At 41.4% G+C, this 17,932-nt stretch overlaps 1 protein-coding gene across 1 annotated transcript in view; it reads left to right on the top strand.

Moving 5' to 3' along the window:
- Positions 1-17,932, top strand: part of KIAA1324L (KIAA1324-like ortholog) — a 102,822-nt gene that overhangs the window by 69,960 nt on the left and 14,930 nt on the right. Inside the window, exons 11-18 of the mRNA XM_015429441.1 lie at positions 378-468; positions 1,045-1,147; positions 1,976-2,113; positions 2,867-3,130; positions 3,970-4,143; positions 11,033-11,222; positions 14,844-14,940; positions 15,372-15,473. Of these exons, the coding sequence (XP_015284927.1) occupies positions 378-468; positions 1,045-1,147; positions 1,976-2,113; positions 2,867-3,130; positions 3,970-4,143; positions 11,033-11,222; positions 14,844-14,940; positions 15,372-15,473 (1,159 nt within the window). The remainder of the gene's footprint in view (positions 1-377; positions 469-1,044; positions 1,148-1,975; positions 2,114-2,866; positions 3,131-3,969; positions 4,144-11,032; positions 11,223-14,843; positions 14,941-15,371; positions 15,474-17,932) is intronic.

Below are 17,932 nucleotides of genomic sequence, written 5' to 3' on the forward strand. Positions count from 1 at the left end.
CATTATGGAGTTTTCATGCAAGAATTAGTGGTAATGTAAGATGGTTAATGTAACTGTTTTTCCTCTCTTTTCAGTGACATGAAAACTAATAGTATTCATGAAACTAATAGTATTCATGTAGCACACTTAGAAAAAGCTGTTATGTGAAACAGTATTATATGCAATTCCCGTTGTGTGTATGCATATATTTTTGAAACGTTATGAAGAAATACGATTCACTACAGAATAGTAGTCTAAACATATTTTCATAATATAACATCACAGTTGTTTTTGTTATTGTTTGCAGTTGATGGATAGCGGCTGATATTTTTACATGATTTTGTTTATTTTTTAAAATGACACGTTACCAGTTTTTAGATGGGATTTCCCTTTTTCAGGCTGGGAAGTAGCTGATGATCACATCCGAACTGGGGCAGGAGGCACAGATGACGATTATCTCATTTTGAACCTTCACGTACCAGGATTTAAGTAAGAAGCAGTTTTGTTTTTTAATTTTGGGGGGTGAGATTTCTAATTTCTTTTCTGTATTTCCCATTGTGCCTGTCTCATAGTCTCATGCTTAGCCACTACAAGATAAAAATATATAAAGAAGGTTTGGGATCTTGAGGCCTGCATGGTAAGGATCCATGTGGGCAAACTATGTTGGAAGGGAATGAATGGGAACTCTGGTTAAAGTCATAAGTGACCACTCTGATGTGTTGTGCAAAAGGGAGAGCTCTGAATTGCAGCCAGTAAGGCTCATGTGTGTTGATTGCATTAATGTTTCCCAAATGGGGGAACACACAGCACAGCACTATCTGTGTCATGCACTTGGCATTGAATGAGAACCTTATAGGGAGTGGAAGATCCAACCGGGCACTGCCTAATGTGGCTCTTGAGCCATGCCACTCTAGAAAGGGAGGCGTGTTTCAGAGCAGGTACGTAAGATGTGACTGCACTGGTTTGGTAGGAGATGGTTTGCCCTCTCCCATTTTTTTGTTGTTGTAAACTGACAAGTAGCTTTTGAAATCATTGTAAATCTTTTGTTCCCTCTTCGCTGGACAGGCTGCCAACTTCTGTCAGAGGGGTGACAGGCTCAGAACTTGGACGGATCACCTTTGTGTTTGACACCATCTGCTCTGCAGATTGTTCGCTGTATTTCATAGTGGTGAGTGAAGTTGTGATCAGGGCTGACAAGATGTTAACCGTGTTTGACATCTGGCATGCTGCATTTCCACCTTCCACCTGGGCATTATTACATGACCATCAGTTCATCATAACTTCAAAGCAAACTAAATTTTTATTCTGCACACATAAATCAGTGTGTGAGGGCAGAGGAAAAGCTCTCCCTCCCTCTGACCCAGAGTCAGAAGCCACTCAGTTGTCCTATTGCTGGCAGATGAGTGAGCCCATAAATGGTAGTGTCTGCCTTTCCTTCTGAGGATGAAGGGGAAGAATCCTATGTGATAAGAAAGCATGGGAAGAAGAGAAGACAGTCACTGATGGTCCATTGTCATGCTTCCTCCTGATCAGAGAGTAATGAACTTTGTGTTTCAGCTTTCTAGGTCAGGCAGATTCTTAACTCTGTTAATATTCTTTTAAGTGAGAAAGAGGTCTTTATTGAAATAAAGAGGTCACTGCAGGTGCAAGATATCGTTCCTGTTTTTCACCCTTCTTATCCTCAAAGGGACATTGAACTGACATTAGGTGCACTGATAGCTTATAATGTTCATGCCATGAAGCTTCAAGATTGTCACCAGCACAGACTGGGAATAATATGGGGAAATAAAGGTGATGTTAAGGGGAGGACCACCAAAGGTGAATTTCTCTCCACTGATTCATGAGTAAATGGTTTTCTCCTTGTGACCCAAGGGGGGTAGACCTGGGCGATTCCATGCTCTCCTCCCCCCAAGAAAAGATTTCCTTTCTTTCTTTATTTAACAAGCCAATTCTGCTAACCAACATTGTTCGGTTGTTCAATGTCTTTTGCTTCCAGGATATCAACAAGAAGTTCACCAATGTGGTGAAATCCTGGAGTGGCATGAAGGAGAAGCAGTTGTACACATACGTTATCTCCAAAAATGCTTCTTATACATTCACTTGGGCTTTCCAGAGAACAAACCAAGCCCACAAAGTAAGTAATGGCATTTTTGCTCCATCACAGTGTGTGGCATTCCGACTATCAACTGGAATGTCTCACAGCTCTAGGCTGTAGCCCTCTGTACTGGCAGTGGAGAGGCTCTGCTCTTCAGTTGTGCACTGAAATATTTTCTTACCCTTGGTTGCATCTGTGAATGTATCTTGCACAACTGGAGTGCTTCTAAGGGTAGAGATGATCAGCAGGCACACTTAATGTGAAGGCAGATGTTTCCCAGGCTCCCTGGCAATTTGTTGGGTAGGGGAAGGGGGGTGCCAGGGAGAAGAAGGTGGAGAACTCCTCGCCATTTTCCTTCTTTGCTGATTTGGTTGAGACAGTAGTTCCCAATACCATCACCAATGAAGACTTGGGAGGGACAGGAGGGGAGAAGGGAGGGAGTCTTCCCTTCTTCCATCTGCAGCACTGCAGACACTAGAATTGCAGCAGCTACATGGTGAATAGGAATATGAAAGAGGATCCTTTTTCTGGCCCCTATTAGAGGCAGATTTGCTGAGCTGCTGAGGTTCATATTCTGAGACTAGCATTGTTGGCCTTTGTCAACCCCACTAGATCCAGTGTGCTAATGGTTTTTCATCAATGGGGCCAGTAATCTAACCGGTGGGTTCTGTTGTCCTGCAAGAATATTGCAATAATACAGGAGTAAAGGCTATGCTTTGTATGATCCATTTAGAACATGTGTCAGTAGAACCTCTGTTTTACTTTATGCTGGTTTTTCCCCACACCTCCCAGAGCAGAAAGCTCATCTATGACACGGCAAGGATCTACATGATAACTGTGACCAACACAGTCGATGGGGTGGCCTCCTTCTGCCAGGCCTGTGCTGTTGGTTCTGAAGAATCTGGCTCATCCTGCATCCCCTGCCCTGCTGGGCACTACATAGAAAAGGAAACCAGTCAATGCAAGGAGTGTCCACCCAACACTTACCTGTCCATTTATCAAGTATATGGCCAAGAGGCATGTGTGCCGTGTGGACCTGGCAGCCAAAGTACCAAGGTAGCCCAGCTATGGGTAGTTTTGACTGAAATCAGGCATAAAGAGAAGAGTAGTGTAAGGGTCCATCTAGTCCACTTACAGCAACAACCAGCCAAAAGCTGCTGAAAAGCTTAGAAGTAGAACAGGGTGGAAAGACCTGTCAATTGTTTTTTGCTTCCATCATCTGATAATCTGTAGTACAATATGGCTATGGCCACTCACAGACCTATTATCTGTGACTATGTCTAGTCCTTTGAACAAACAAGCTGTCTGTTTTTTATTGTGCCTTATCCCCGCAAGACTGTTTAGTTTCTAATGTGTACAGTTTCAGGTCCATACAAGCAGCCCGAAGAGGTTTGGGGAAGATTATAAATCTTGGGCATGATTTAGCAGTTCATGATCAGGGCTGAATATGACTGAGTACTGTTTACCAAGTGAAAGGGAGGAGATGATGTTCAGAAGCATGTACAACAAATTTCAAATTCTAATAAATTTTGTGCAAGCTGCATTCCAAATTCGTATTTTCAGAATCTTACCTTTGCGTGCATAAGGACTAGAAACCTAGCTGTCCCCCCCACCCCGAGAGTGCTGACTTTTGTATTGGATGTCCATTTTCGTGCTGGTGAAATGTTATTATCCAAAATAAATTTTGTGCAAGCTGCATTCCAAATTCGTATTTTCAGAATCTTACCTTTGCGTTTCAGAATCTTACCTTTGCGTGCATAAGGACTAGAAACCTAGCTGTCCCCCCCACCCCGAGAGTGCTGACTTTTGTATTGGATGTCCATTTTCGTGCTGGTGAAATGTTATTATCCAAAATGATTATTTGTGACTTCTGTACAATTGTTCTCCTTTCTAAGGACCATTCTGCATGCTTCAGCAATTGCAAGCTGTCCTACGTCAAGGACAATCAGACTTTGACCTATGATTTTAGCAACCTAAATGGAGTAGGCTCAGTAATGAATGGACCAAGCTTTACAGCAAGAGGAACAAAGTTCTTCCATTTCTTCAACATCAGCCTGTGTGGAAACCAAGTAAGTGTTGGCCTTCCAAGGCAGACCTAAAGATCATGTGTGACATGGGGCTGCCACCAACTCCAGCATCTGGGGTAATCATTTACCCCATGTTGTATTGTCATCACACTGAGTTTTCTGTTGTTGTTGTTGTTATTATTTGAATCGCCCATCCCCACTACTGCAGGGCTCTGGGCGACGTACAACAGTGAATAAAAACATAAAAACTCTACAATTAAAATAGAACATTACCAATAAATAAAGTTAATACTCCAGATGGTGAACTGAGATCACTCCCCATTCCGGACTGCCCAGCTACCTCATGGGCAGAGGAGGAAGAGGGATGACTGATCTGGAGAGCAGAAGAGGGTGCCAGCTAGAGTGAAAACTGTTGCTGCCCTCAACCAGACAGCTGATGGAACATCTCTGCCTTACAGGCTCTGTGGAATCGCATGACATCCCACAGAGTTAGGCTTGCCAAGTCCCCCCGGGGGGCGGGGAAACCCCCGCCTCAGAGGTCCGTTCCTCGTCGGTGGCAGATCGGGCCCCGGGGGGAACCCCACCCTGACATGCACGTCACCCAGAAGTGATGCGACAAAGCCGGGCACGCTGGGGGCAGGGCCACGGTCATCCGAGGGAAAACTCTATGGTTTTCCCTCAGATGGTCGTGGCTCTGCCCCCAGTGTGCCTGGCGTTGTCACGTCACTTCTGGGTGACGTGCACGCACTCCAGCCGCCAGCCGGGAGTCCCCCGCTGTGGCTCAAAAAGCACTTGGCAATCCTACACAGAGTCCTGGTGGTATTTGGCAGAGAGTTCCACCAGGTTGGGGCCAGGACTGAAAAAGCCCTGGCCCTGGTTGAGGGCAGCCAGACGTCTTTAGGGCAGGGGACCAGCAGCCAATTGCTATTCGAAGAATGTAGTGCTCTCCCGGGGACATACCAGTTGGCGAGTTTCCTGTTTCTGTTGCTTGTTTTTTTAACATTGCAAGAGCCATGAATTGCTGCTAACTAGCCCGATATTTTCATGTTTTAACTGTTTTTAACGTTTATTGCTTATATAACTTGTTTTAATTGTTGGATGTGTTCTGTTGTTCTTACCTGCCCTGAGCCTGCTTGCAGGAATGGCGGGATATAAGTTGAACAAACAAACAAATAAATGCCAGAGGAAATGGTCCCCCGGATACGTTGCTCCCTGACTGCTCAAGGCCTTAAAGGTCAACATCAAAACCTTGAACTTGATTCAGAATTCTACTGGAAGCCAGTGCAGCTGGCACCACACAGGTTGTATGTATGCCGTCCCCAGGGCTATTTTTGGGCAGGAAGGCACAGGAACGGAGTTTCGGCTGGCCCCCGAGTTGGCCACGCCCAGCAGAAACTCATTAGCATAATAGGCCACACCTAACAGCAGAAATTCATTAGGATTGGCTACATTAGGGGTGTGTGGTCTAACATGCAAAGAAGTTCCTGCTACAAAAAAAGCTCAGGGTTTTGACAACAAAGTAAACAGAATAAGAAGCAAAAGGTGGGTGTGGCTGGATGACCACACTTCTGGTAACATGGGGGTGTGGCCTAATATGCTAATGAGTTCCTGTTGTTGGGTGTGGCCTATTATGCTAATGGGTTCCTGCTGGGCTTTTTCTACAAAAAAAGCCCTGGCCGTCCCTGATGATTTGTCAGGACCCATGCCACCTCATTTCTCTGTTTGGGTCTTAGGCCAGAAGTATTCTCCTCTGTCTGTTCCTTTCCTGGTCCCTGTAATTTTTTAGGGTTCTCTGCATACACCAAAGAGCACCACAGAAGTATTAGTTGGTGAATGTGAAAGTGCCTATGGACAAACCGAGCACATACATGCAAACTGAGCAGTTCATGCAGTTAAGGAAAGTTTAGGTACTGTTGTTCCATTCATGCCAAAGATGTTGTTAATGAACTATGTTGCTATTCTTAAAAAAAAAAGAATTATTACAGTGAGGCATTGGAAGGTAAATACTTCTACAGTCTGGCAGTGGTTTGAGAAAATCAAGGATTTGTACTCTCTGATTAGATTTACTGCTTATTATTATCATGAAGATATTGTAAAACTAAATTCACTGTAGTAGCCTTGCATGTATTGGTTGCAGAATAGCACTGTTAATGTTTACTGAGATGCTTTGAAGATATCTAATCCATTTTTAAAAGTAAATTTATTGTAACTTTTGTATTGGAAAATAATTATAATATATAATATATTAAAAAACATAGATTTCACCAACTGTAATTAAAGTTTAAGATCAGCCCAAACAACTCATGAGGGTTTTTTTTGGTGGTAATAATTGTTTCCCCTTTTTTTGCAGTTTTTTTTTAAATATAATTAAATGTTTACTAGGTTTTAACATATTATAAGACAGGAAGGGTACAGGGTATGGGATAAGACATAAAGGGAAATTCTATGAAGTTTGTATGATAGCTGTTACAACTTTCAGTAATAATTCTTTGTTTCCAGCTCTCTTTCTTTTATGTAATTACTAAAACTAGTGTAAATAAAATCGCTAAAATGTTCTGTTATGATTCCTGAAAAGAGTCAAATTCTATATAGTTCAAATTGGAGTTTCTCCAAATTTATATTATATATGTTCATTGTTCTTGGTCTTCAAAGTTTCTTTCCACCCAGTCATAAAATAGTGTCCAATTGTCTCTCACCTTTTTATTACTTCTGTCTTTCAACAAGTTTAACAGTACATCCATTTTTGCTGTTTCAAAGATTTTTGGCAGAAGTTCATTTTTTGTTGGTATCTCTGATTTCTTCCAGTACTTAGCATAAAGAGTTCTTGCTGCTGTGACTCTATGTATAATTAGATATTTAGCATTCTTATCTTTTACATCAGGCATAATATTAAGCAGGGACATTTCAGGTTTAAATGGTAGTGGTATTAAACATATTTTTGTAATATTTTTGAACCCTTCTCCAATATAACATCACCTCTTTACACTTCCACCAAACATGAAAATAGCTTCCCACCTGTATCTTACATTTCCAGCATTTATCAGACATTCCAGGATACATTCTGGCCAATTTCTCTGGCGTTATATGCCACCTATAAAACATTTAGTATAAATTTTCTTTAAAGGGAACCGATTTTGTTATTTTAACATTTGTTTTCCATATTTACAACCAATGGTCAAGATCAATATTATAACCAAAATTTTGGGCCCATTTTAACTTTCATTCTTTAATCACCTCATCCTCCATCTTTATCTGTAACAAATACACAAAATTTCTTAATCAATGTATCATTTGTTTCATATAAAAGTGTGCCAAACTCCAATGGTTCTACAAAGAACCCTTGAGATTTATCTTTAGCATATCTAGATTCTAGCTGTACTCTTGTCCACCAATCCAAATATATATCTTATTCCTCTAGTTCTTCTATGAACTTCAACCTATCTTCCTTTCCTAATAGATCTTCATATCTAAGTACTTTTTTCTTCTCCAATAATATAGGTTGAATAAATGCTTCCACTGGAAAGACTCATTTTGGAATCTTTGCATATATTTTATGCCTGATTCTTTCCCATACTAACAGCAATGCTTTCCTCACCAAATGTTTTTTTAAATATTTATGATTATCTGCTTTTTGATACCAGAGACAGGCATGCCCTCCTAGCTTTAAATCATGTCCCTCCAATTTTAACAGTCTCGTATTTTCAATTCTTATCCATTCTTTAATCCATGTCAGTACACAAGCTTTATAATATGTTCCCCAGTCAGGAAGATCAAAGCCTGCATTCTGTTTAAAGTCCTGTAATGCCTTCAATTTTATTTTAGGTTTCTTCCCTTGCCATATAAACATCATTATTATTTTGTTCAGTTCCTGGAGGTATGATTATTTCAGTAAAATTGGAATAGTTTGGAAAAGAAAAATAAGTCTAGGAAGTATATTCATTTTAATTGCAGCTATTTTTCCCATAAATGACAACTGCAAGTTATTCCATTTATCCAAATCTTTTTGGATTTCTTTAAATAGTTTCATATAATTATCTTCCATCACTACATTTATTTGTCAAGGTAATACCTAAGTATTTCACTTTACGCTCTAATTTAAATCCTGTTTTCCCCACCAGCTCTTTTATAGATAGGAACTCTCAGTCTGGGGCAAGTGATGTACTGTATTCTTGGTGCCTGGAGGGGGGGCAACAGTGGGAGGCCTTCTAGTGTCCTGGCCCCACTGGTGGACCTCCTGATGGCACCTGTTATTTTTGGCCACTGTGTGACAGAGTGTTGGACTAGATGGACCATTGGCCTGATCCAACATTGGCTTCTCTTAGGTTCTTATAGGTTGTGTTATATTCTTTGTGATCATCTTTGTCTTTTGTCTATTCACTTTCATTCCCACCATCTCTCCAAATTCCATTAAGTTCTTCATCAGATTGTATATAGTGTTGGGATCTTCTAAAATAAAAACTAAGTCATCTGCAAAGACTTGTACTTTATATTTCTCTCCACGTATTGTTGTTCCTCTAATACTTTTGTCTTCTCTGATCAGGTTATTTAATACTTCCAAAGTGAGGATAAATAATAACGGTGATATGGACATTCTTGTCTCATTCCCTTCTCAATTGCTATTTCTTTCGTTAAATCTCCATTGATTCTCACTTTGGCGCTTTGTTGAGTGTAAATTGCTTGAATCATCTATAAACTCTTCTCCAGCATCAATCTCTCATAGTTGCTGAATAATAAAGTTCCAACTAACATTGTCAAAAGCTTTCTCTGCATTAAAAAAATAATGCCATTTGTTTTTCCAGATGTGCTTCATAATATTCCAAAATATTTACAATTATTCTCACATAATTTTTCAATTGTCTCTTTGGCAGGAAGCCTGCTTGATCTTGATGTATTATCTCTAGTAATACCTTTTTCAAACGCAATGCTAAAATAGTCCCCCTCTTTTTTCTTCCCAGACCAATATTTAACAAGTAAACAGATTTAGACTTACAGCCAACTTTCTTGGAGGCACAGTCTGGAAATCACTTCTGCAGATAAGAATGACATTCCAAATCTATTACAGATATGAACAAAGCCTCTTTTGCCTTCCAGTCCTCTAATCATTAACTCTGACATAACAGAGTTAATCCAAATTAGGCAAGCTTCACGTCATGCTGGAAGTAAAAAAAAAAAGATCCACGTCACTTCCCCCTCCAACGAACCGTGATTCTCAAAGACAGAGAAAATAAAGCATGTTGTTATAATCTTCTTTGGGCAAAATGACTTTGGAAATTTGAGCCACTTTATGTCTTTTGCTTGTATATCAAACTGGACCTCTCAGAAAAGCCATAGTATCAGAGAGGACTCTCATTGCAACTGTATCTCTTCCTAGCCAGGAAGACAGACGCTGTTACTCCCTCTCTAATTAGAGCAAAAGCCATTTTTTCATGAGGGGGGGAAACTTTCAACCTTCCACCCTCCTTCCTCCCACAGTCCGGCTGCGCAGGTCTCAATTCTCAATTTCTCAAATTAATCTCTTAGTTCAGATCTTCTTTAATCAGGAAACAAATTTACTCATTTGGAAAGTTCTTTAAAACAGCAATGCTTCATCTGCTCGCTCCTCTCACTGTGGGGTGTTCACGGCTGTGTGCCAACGTGGCTTCCACATTGGTCTGTGCTTCAGGGCAGATGATGGAAGCTCAATCCCGACAGCCGCCACCTGGGGAGAGCTGTATTCTGTATGTATTAACCATGTGTTCATGTGCATGCACATGGGTGAAGCTGCCTTATACTGAATCAGGCCATTGATTTATCACATTCAGTATCGTCTATTCAGATTGGCAGCAGCTCTCCAGGGTCTCAGGTAGAGGTTTTACAGATCATCTATTATCTGCTCCTTTTAACTGGAGATTCCAGAAATTGAACCCAAGACCTTCTGGATGCAAAGTAGATGCTCTACAATTGAGCTACAGCCCCTGATTGGCTGGTATCATAATTATGATTGAACCAGAAAGCATTGGCTTCACTTTCAGTTGCCCCCATTCATCCTCACTAATATCACATCCACAAATTCAACTGAAACATAGTGCTGAGATATCTTCTCACTCTGTTGGATCCTTGACTGACTAAGACTGTTCATATGACTAATCCAAGAAGAAGAAGAAGAAGAAGAAGAAGAAGAAGAAAGCACCAGACAGGGGGAGAGTAGTAAGAAGCAGAAACACTTTAAGCAAAACAATAGTACCAAACAGGACAAAAAGGTGAATAATTGCACAAAAGCATTTTTTGGGAAATATTCCTTTCCTACTGCAATTTCCAACCTGATAATCAAAACCAGAGAATATTCTGTGTTGACCTGCTTAAATTGTATTATGTGTCATTGCTGTTATTCTGAAATGCTGCGCAACAGCTGAGTATTTGCCAATAGTATGGAGCATTGTCATCCTGTATTAAAGGAAGTGCTTCTGAATGAATTCAAGAGGATCTGTAAAGTCTGTAATCCACTTGTTTCCTGCATGGTAAAATATTGCAGCCATTTGATCTGCATGTTCCATTAAAGATATGCTTCCCATTTTCCAAATTTCTGCTGTAAGTTTCAGTCAGGGAGTATATCGTTGTCTAAAGCCCAAACTGCATTTAATTTACAAGGTGGTTCATTATACCCTGCAAGTAAGCAGCATGTGGTCCTAATGATCTCAAAAGATGTCATTTCCTACCACTGTTTCTGATAAAATACGTGTGAAAGAGGATATGGCTGTGACAATTTGCAAACAAATTGAAACAGTTCTTTCCTGGGAGTACAGCTTAATGTTTCAGGTATTTTTTCTTAATTTGTTGGGAGATTAGCAGTAAATCACAGTGGGAGGCCCATGACCTCTGTTTTAGATGGTGCCAGAAAATCCTGCATGCCAAGTACATACTTATCACTTCTTTTCCCATTAAACTTCCATAGGGTGAAAAGATGGCACTTTGTGCTGACAATATAACTGATATTACACTAAGGGATATGGTAGCAGAGTCAGAATATTATTCCAATGTTGTGAGGGCTTTTGTCTGCCAGTCAACAATCATCCCTCCTGACAGCAAGGGATTCAGAACTGCTTTGGCACTCCAGTCCAACATCCTCGCTGACACGTTTCTTGGTAAGAACCTTAATTTTCTGCTTGTTTGGATAAAGAATAAGTGGCTCCAAAGCAGAGAGAAGGGATGGTCATGGTGTTACATGGTCTAAACCACTACCCTACCACAAATTTTGTTAGTCTTTAAGGTGCTACTGGACTCTTACTCTTTTCTACTGCTAAAGTCAGATTAACATGGCTACCCCTCTTAATCCAATTACAATTTGCAGCTTTCAAAGGATTCAAAGGATGTGGGATTTGTTGTGACCTGCTTTTCTATACCTCATGGTCCAAATATTTCCCTATGGCTTTCAATTTAGAATGGCATCTGTATAACACAAGTACTGTAACTCTACATAGAAACTAAAGACATTTGACCATGTGTCAGTTCGGTTTGGGGGTCTGTTCTTCAGCTGCAGTCAACATGGCCAAACGTGTGACATAAGTTTCAATGGGGACTTATTCAGTGAATCTAGAGCAGGGGTGTTGAACTCATTTGTTACGAGAACTGGACCTGACATAAATGAGACCTTGTTGGGCTGGGCCATGTGTGTCATAAAATGTAATTCCAGGTAGCGGAGATATAAACTTTATAAAGGATACAAACACAATTAAAGACTTTTCTTAAAACAAAAGCATGCTTAAAACATGCACTCTTGCAATATTTGGTTTATTTAACAGTCTCTGATAACTGACACCTCTTGCTCTGAATTATTGCAGCAAAATGTCTGTGCTGTAGCTATCTTGAGTATGCTTTTCAGGTGTGTATCTGTAAGTTGCAAACCTACTTTTGATTTATTGACACTCATTACAGAAATCTCATGGTCAGTGCTCTGAGCCTTGGACTCAGGGAAAAACATGAAATGGCTGGGCATTGCGAGCTTTTGTACATAAATTGCTTCGGGTGCTGGTCAAGAACATGTGAAGGCATCATGACACAAAGTGAGGGCTATGTGTTTGTCTACAAACCTATAGTCTTCACAGAAAAATAACTGCAACTCCTATGAGGCAGTGCAAGGATAGAGACATAGCTATGTATAGTGGTCAGTACCAGCCTACTATCTGGGAGGTTCAAAATCCCCAGTCTACAAAGAAAATGTGCCTAATCCACTTCACTGGCTTGCTGTTATTCCTCATCTAAATAGTTCACATTGCTTTCCTATTGAGAAAGACTGGATCATGAGGACATGAATACAGTGAAAAAGAGGAGGGGAACCCAGTTGCACCCAGGAGAGCCACAGCACAATGAGCTCAACAAAATACACACACACACACACACACACACACACACAGCATAACAAGCCCAACAAAATATGCACACACTGTAGCAAGGCACACAAAAGCTCATACCATGAATAAAATTGTTGGTCTTAAAGGTGCTTTGTATTTCTCCCATGCAATTGAGGCAGCTGAGCAAAGGGGAGGAGCTTCAGCCAATGGAAGGGAAGAAAGGCTTGCCTTTGTCTCCTATGCGATTGAGAGAGCCTCAACAGAAAGCAAGCTCTGGCTTGTTCCCTTCCTCCCCCTGGAAGGAGGAGGGGGAGGCGCCTCAACCAATGCAGACTACAGAGGATTACCTATCCATCTCTCCTGTGCAACTGAGAGAGTCTGGCAAAGCAAGCTGCGATGCAGTAGTAGCAGAACTGAAGAAGGAAGCAGGAGAGAGCCAGTTGCTCAATGGCTGGATAGGAGCCTTGCGGAGCCCAGATCCAGCCTGCGGGCTGCATGTTTGGCACCCCTAATCTAGAGAGTGTGTATGACTCCTTCAAGGATCCTGCATGCAAACACACAATGATGAGTCTTTCCCTTCTGTTCTTCTTCATGGGTCCCCTCTCCAGTGCCTGGTCTGTCTTCTGTCCTCCTCCGTGGTCCTGAGACTTCCTGTCTCAGTCTTCTGGGTCTTCTTTTCTTTTCAGTGAGCTATGTTTGCAAGGGTCAGGATTTTTTTTAAAGGTGCTCCCTTTTCAGAATATTTGTCACTTTACTGGTGGTTGCCATGGGTGGTATGCAAGGATTTAAAAAGTTTTTGGTTCTTTTTTTAATTGGTTGGTTGGTTGCTAAAGAGAGTTTTTTAAGGTTCATGAAGTGTTAAATACTGGGTCCTGGATGCATTGCAGTGATCAGTTCTAGTTTATCCAGTGATTTTAGCAAACTACAAGGACACCCAGCAAGGCGTGAGCCCTGCTTATAAAGCATCCAAACACCACACCCAACACACACCCATTCCCAATTATAGGCTATTTACATTACACCTCTTATCTATTGGTTTGCCCCGGGATCCAGGTTTGCCTTCCCTTCAATGATGGGAGCCTGCTGCCCTCCTCCACAACTGGGGAGGATCATTATATTGTCCTTCTACCAGACTCCATGGAGGTTGATTAGTTTGTTGCGTTGGGGACACTTCTATTGTCAAGATCACAGGCAGCAAATAATCGCCGAGTATCTGTAAATGGTATAGATTATATAGACTGAAGCACCAGTTTTTATTGTATTTAAAAAACGTATTTTATTGTTTTAGTATTTGTATGCTGTTAGCCGCCCTGAGCCACTGGGTAGGGCGGGATAGAAATCCCATAATAAATTAATTTCAGAGTTTTTGTAGAAACATCTGTCTTGTTTGTTTATGGATCTAACTATCCACACATTTGGCCATGTCAAGAATTAAATAGATTTATTATGATTGTCTTATACTTTGATTTTATCAGCCAGAAACATCTTCATGAGAAAAAACTGTGGGAGATTCGGACCAGTAGGGAAGTACCTAGCCAGCTGCCGTCCATCATCTATGGCAGCTTAAAATACACTGGGTCAACCCTCACCCATAATAGAAGCAGCACCTGTAGCTATATGAAAGGAATTCTCTTATTGGCCATTGTTTGTCAACCACAGCAGTATTTCCAGCCTTCAAGCATTTGTTTTTGTCAGTAAAACGTAGGGGGAGAGAGCATGTCAGGCCTGACAGCAGCCACTGGACAACTTGACACCATGCAACTTGCATAACTCATGCAGGCCCAGCTGCTTGCTACTGCTCAACAGCTGCTGCCCCATGAAGTGTTGTGTAGTGGTTAGTGTTCCAGACAAGGATTTGGGAGACCCAGGTTTGAATCTGAGTTGGGAAATACCTGGAGATTTTTGGGGTGGAGCCTGAGTGGTGGGTGTTGCCTTCTGACTCACTTCCAATGATGTCGATGGGTGTGGCATATGCAAATAAGTTATACTAATGAGCTCCTGCACCTCTTTTTCTATGAAATGACCCCTACCCATTCCCAATTATAGGCTATTTACATTACACCTCTTATCTATTGGTTTGCCCCAGGATCCAGGTGAGCTATTGTTCTAGAGCAGCAAGCTCACCCCGTTCCTGGTACAGCTTGAGGAATGGCTTAGGCTCAATACATGACATGAAGTATGAATGTTAAAGTTCCTGAGTTAAAGCTTCTTGTTCTCCTTCTGTTTCATGATTTTTCCTTGAAATCCATATGAAAGTTCTTAGAAAACAGCTGCCCTAGGCACAAGACAAATTCCATTTTATCAAATCAAAAAGCACTGACAGTTTTATAGACTATATGCTGAATTTAATGTAAGTATAAAAAAAATCAACAATTGTTCCTCTTGTATGTAATTCCTTTTTTCCTCCCTGTCCAGGAGCTACTATAGAAACAAATCTGGGAAGCATTAATGTTAATCCAGTAATGTTTAATCAGTCTGAATGGAAGATGCCTGATGTGCATTTCTATTACAAGTAGGTAGAAGTCTCTCTCACATACAGATCTATCAAGTTACGCAATTTTTAGAGGAATGTAGAAGTTCAGAGAAACTTGAAACAGTAACTGGGAACCCAAGCTAGAATTTATTAAAATCCAAAATTTATTAGAACTCAGTCAGTCCTTCTACCTCACACACAATCACATGCAAACACTGTCATTAACTTCTGTAACCATATTCGAAAAATGAAATGTTATATCTCTTGTGGATACCATAGTCCTCAGGAGATCTACAGTGAACTCAGCATGCTTTTATATTCCAGTTTGACACTGAGCTGGGGGGAAGCAGAAATAGCTGGGTCCTTGAGGCAGTGGCTCCCCAGAAAAGTTGCTTTAAAAACAGCCAAAGGGGAAAAAAAAATCTCTGTCTTATTGAGGACTTTATTCTTATGTTCTTATTTCTTTGTAGGTTTTCCGGAGTTACAGCCACCTGTGAAATTGGTTTTACTTCTGTTGTGATCATGAGATGCAATCCTGCAAAACCTGGCCAAGGGGAAATTTCAGTTCCCAGGTACTCATGGTGATTAATAATGTCACTGGGGCTGCTTTTGGTCACCCTACAATTTCTGGGCTTTGATCTTAATTACTCAAATAGGTAACCTGAAGGAGAACCTCAGACTTTGCTTTAGGCAAAATCTAATAACCACGCTTGCCTATAAAATGTTGCATATATAAGTTCTTTTTGTATCCCTCTGAAGCTCAAGAACTGAATTGCTGACCTGTTGAATTTGCACTGAATTTTGCCTTTGATTTGGTTTTGGCAGCAACTCTCATTTGCCACTGTAGAAAATGCTGAAGTTTCTATCCTGCACTTGTGTAGCATCTCTGCTAATGACAATCTTAAATGGATTACAATTGTAACAAGTAAAAAACAGTCACTAAAACAATAAGAAAACACTCCAGCAGTTATAGAACCTCTTATGACTAACATATATGATATCATCATAATCTATATATCTGTTTCTCAAGTGTGGATATTTTAATCTGCGGATCAGGACCACACTTACCAAAACAGATGTTTCTGCAAACTTCGGAACTCCCTAGGTTTGCAGAAAAATATGACATCTTTAAAAAATACATTGGGGGGTTTAAATTCCCTCCCAAATAAAAGAGTGTACCCTGCATGAGCACAGAGAGTGCACCTACCTCCAGTGGTTGCTGGTAGCATTGGAGGAATCTGGGAGCCGTGTTGGGCCTGGCAACACAAGTCAGGATCTGTGTTGGGTCTGGGGGTGGTGCTGCCTGGGAGCCGCACTGAGCTCAGTGGAGCCTGGGAGCCATGCTGTGCCTGGTGGCAGCAGAGCCCAGGAGATGCACTGGGTCCAATGGCAGCAGCACAGCATGGGAGCTATGGTAGGCCAGGCAAGAAAGTGGGAGCAGTGGAGTGAACCCCCCCCCACAAGTCTCACAGGTCCACCCTTGTATATTCTAATGGCAAAATCAGCCAAACCTGAGGATACTTAAGTCCAGTGACTGGAGCTGTGACCAAGCAAGATAGATCTTTCTACAAACCTGAACAATGCAGTTTGCAGACAAGTCTGAAATCTAACAAAAAAAAAGGAAGTTAAAAAACCCCAAATGATAAAAGGAGCACCTGTAGCTTTAACAAATGGATTCTGTCAGTGGCTGTTGCTAGGAAACCACAGCATTCCAGGCTTGGTTTTCCTTAGTAAAAGGTGGGGGAGGAGGCAGGGCCCTTTTCCAGGACTGTTTTGGCCTTTGAGGGAGAACTCATTAGGGCCATACCTGGCTAGGGTTGCCAGCTCAGATAGGAAAATTCCTGAAGATTTTGAGGTAGAGTCTGAGGAGGGCAGGGTTTGGGGATGGGAGAGGCCTCAGATGTATATTATGCCATAGAGTCCACCATCCAAAGCAGCCATTTTCTCCAGGAGGACAGACCTCTGTTGTCTGGAGTTCAGTTCTCATACCGGGAGATCTCCAGGTTTCACCTGAAGTTTGGAAACCCTAGGCTGGGCAGCAACCTCCAGGTGACTTGATACCACCCAACTTGCATGACTCAACTAGGCTTGACTGCTTGCTACTGTTCAACAGCATCCACCCTTTATAAAGCCAGTGTAGTGTAGTGGTTAGAGCTTCAGAGGAAGGTCTGGAAGACTCAGGTTTAAATCACCACTCTGCCACATAAGGTCTTTAGGTGATGTTATGCCTGTCACATGCTTTAAACTTAACCCACCTCACAGGGTTGTTGTGAAGATAAAAAGGTGGGGAGAATGATGTAAGCCCTTTTGGTCCCATTGTGAAGAAAGGGGGTGTATAAATGCAGTAAATAAATTATAAATATAGCTAAAGACGGGCGGCAGATAAAATATGGGTTGTTGAATTGCTGAGAAAGAGAATGAGGCAGGGAAATGGGAGAGGATATGGGGGAAATAATCCAACGAGGGGGTACAGCAGAAAGTAATGTGCCCCCCCTGTAGTGTATTGACCTCCTTGGGTTCCTGTACGCATAGTGTGGGAGCGTAGCCTTAAGTATTTTTTTTAAATTTATTTTTGGATTTATATCCCACCCTCCCCGAAGGCTCAGGGCGGCTAACAAAGAGGCACAAGTGCCAAAGGTAAGACAGATAAAAACAGAATAAAACAATACAGTACAAAAGAACAGTACAGTACAATACAGTACAAAAGAAAAGTAGCTTGTTTCCACACTCCACGCCCTAGCTTTCTAGTTTGTTACAGCTGCAGCTGTTGAGATGTGTTACTTGTGTTTTATGGAACTGCAATAAACCTTCTTTCATTTTGGAGTGGACTCTTCTTACCGAGGACATAACAACTGGCAACGAGGATGGGATTCGTGAGGAATGTAAAAAGTATTTTTTCCCCTTTATGGAGGAGTTAAGTAAATATAGAAGAATTGGTCTGAGGTATTGCATGAACTGTCTGGAATTATTTTAAACATCCTCAGGTCAGTCAGCAACTTGGGGGCATGGCAGCTCAAGGACATATTGAAGA

Source organism: Gekko japonicus, unplaced genomic scaffold, assembly GCF_001447785.1.
Source record: "Gekko japonicus isolate JY-2015 unplaced genomic scaffold, Gekko_japonicus_V1.1 scaffold169, whole genome shotgun sequence".
NCBI lineage: Eukaryota > Metazoa > Chordata > Lepidosauria > Squamata > Gekkonidae > Gekko > Gekko japonicus.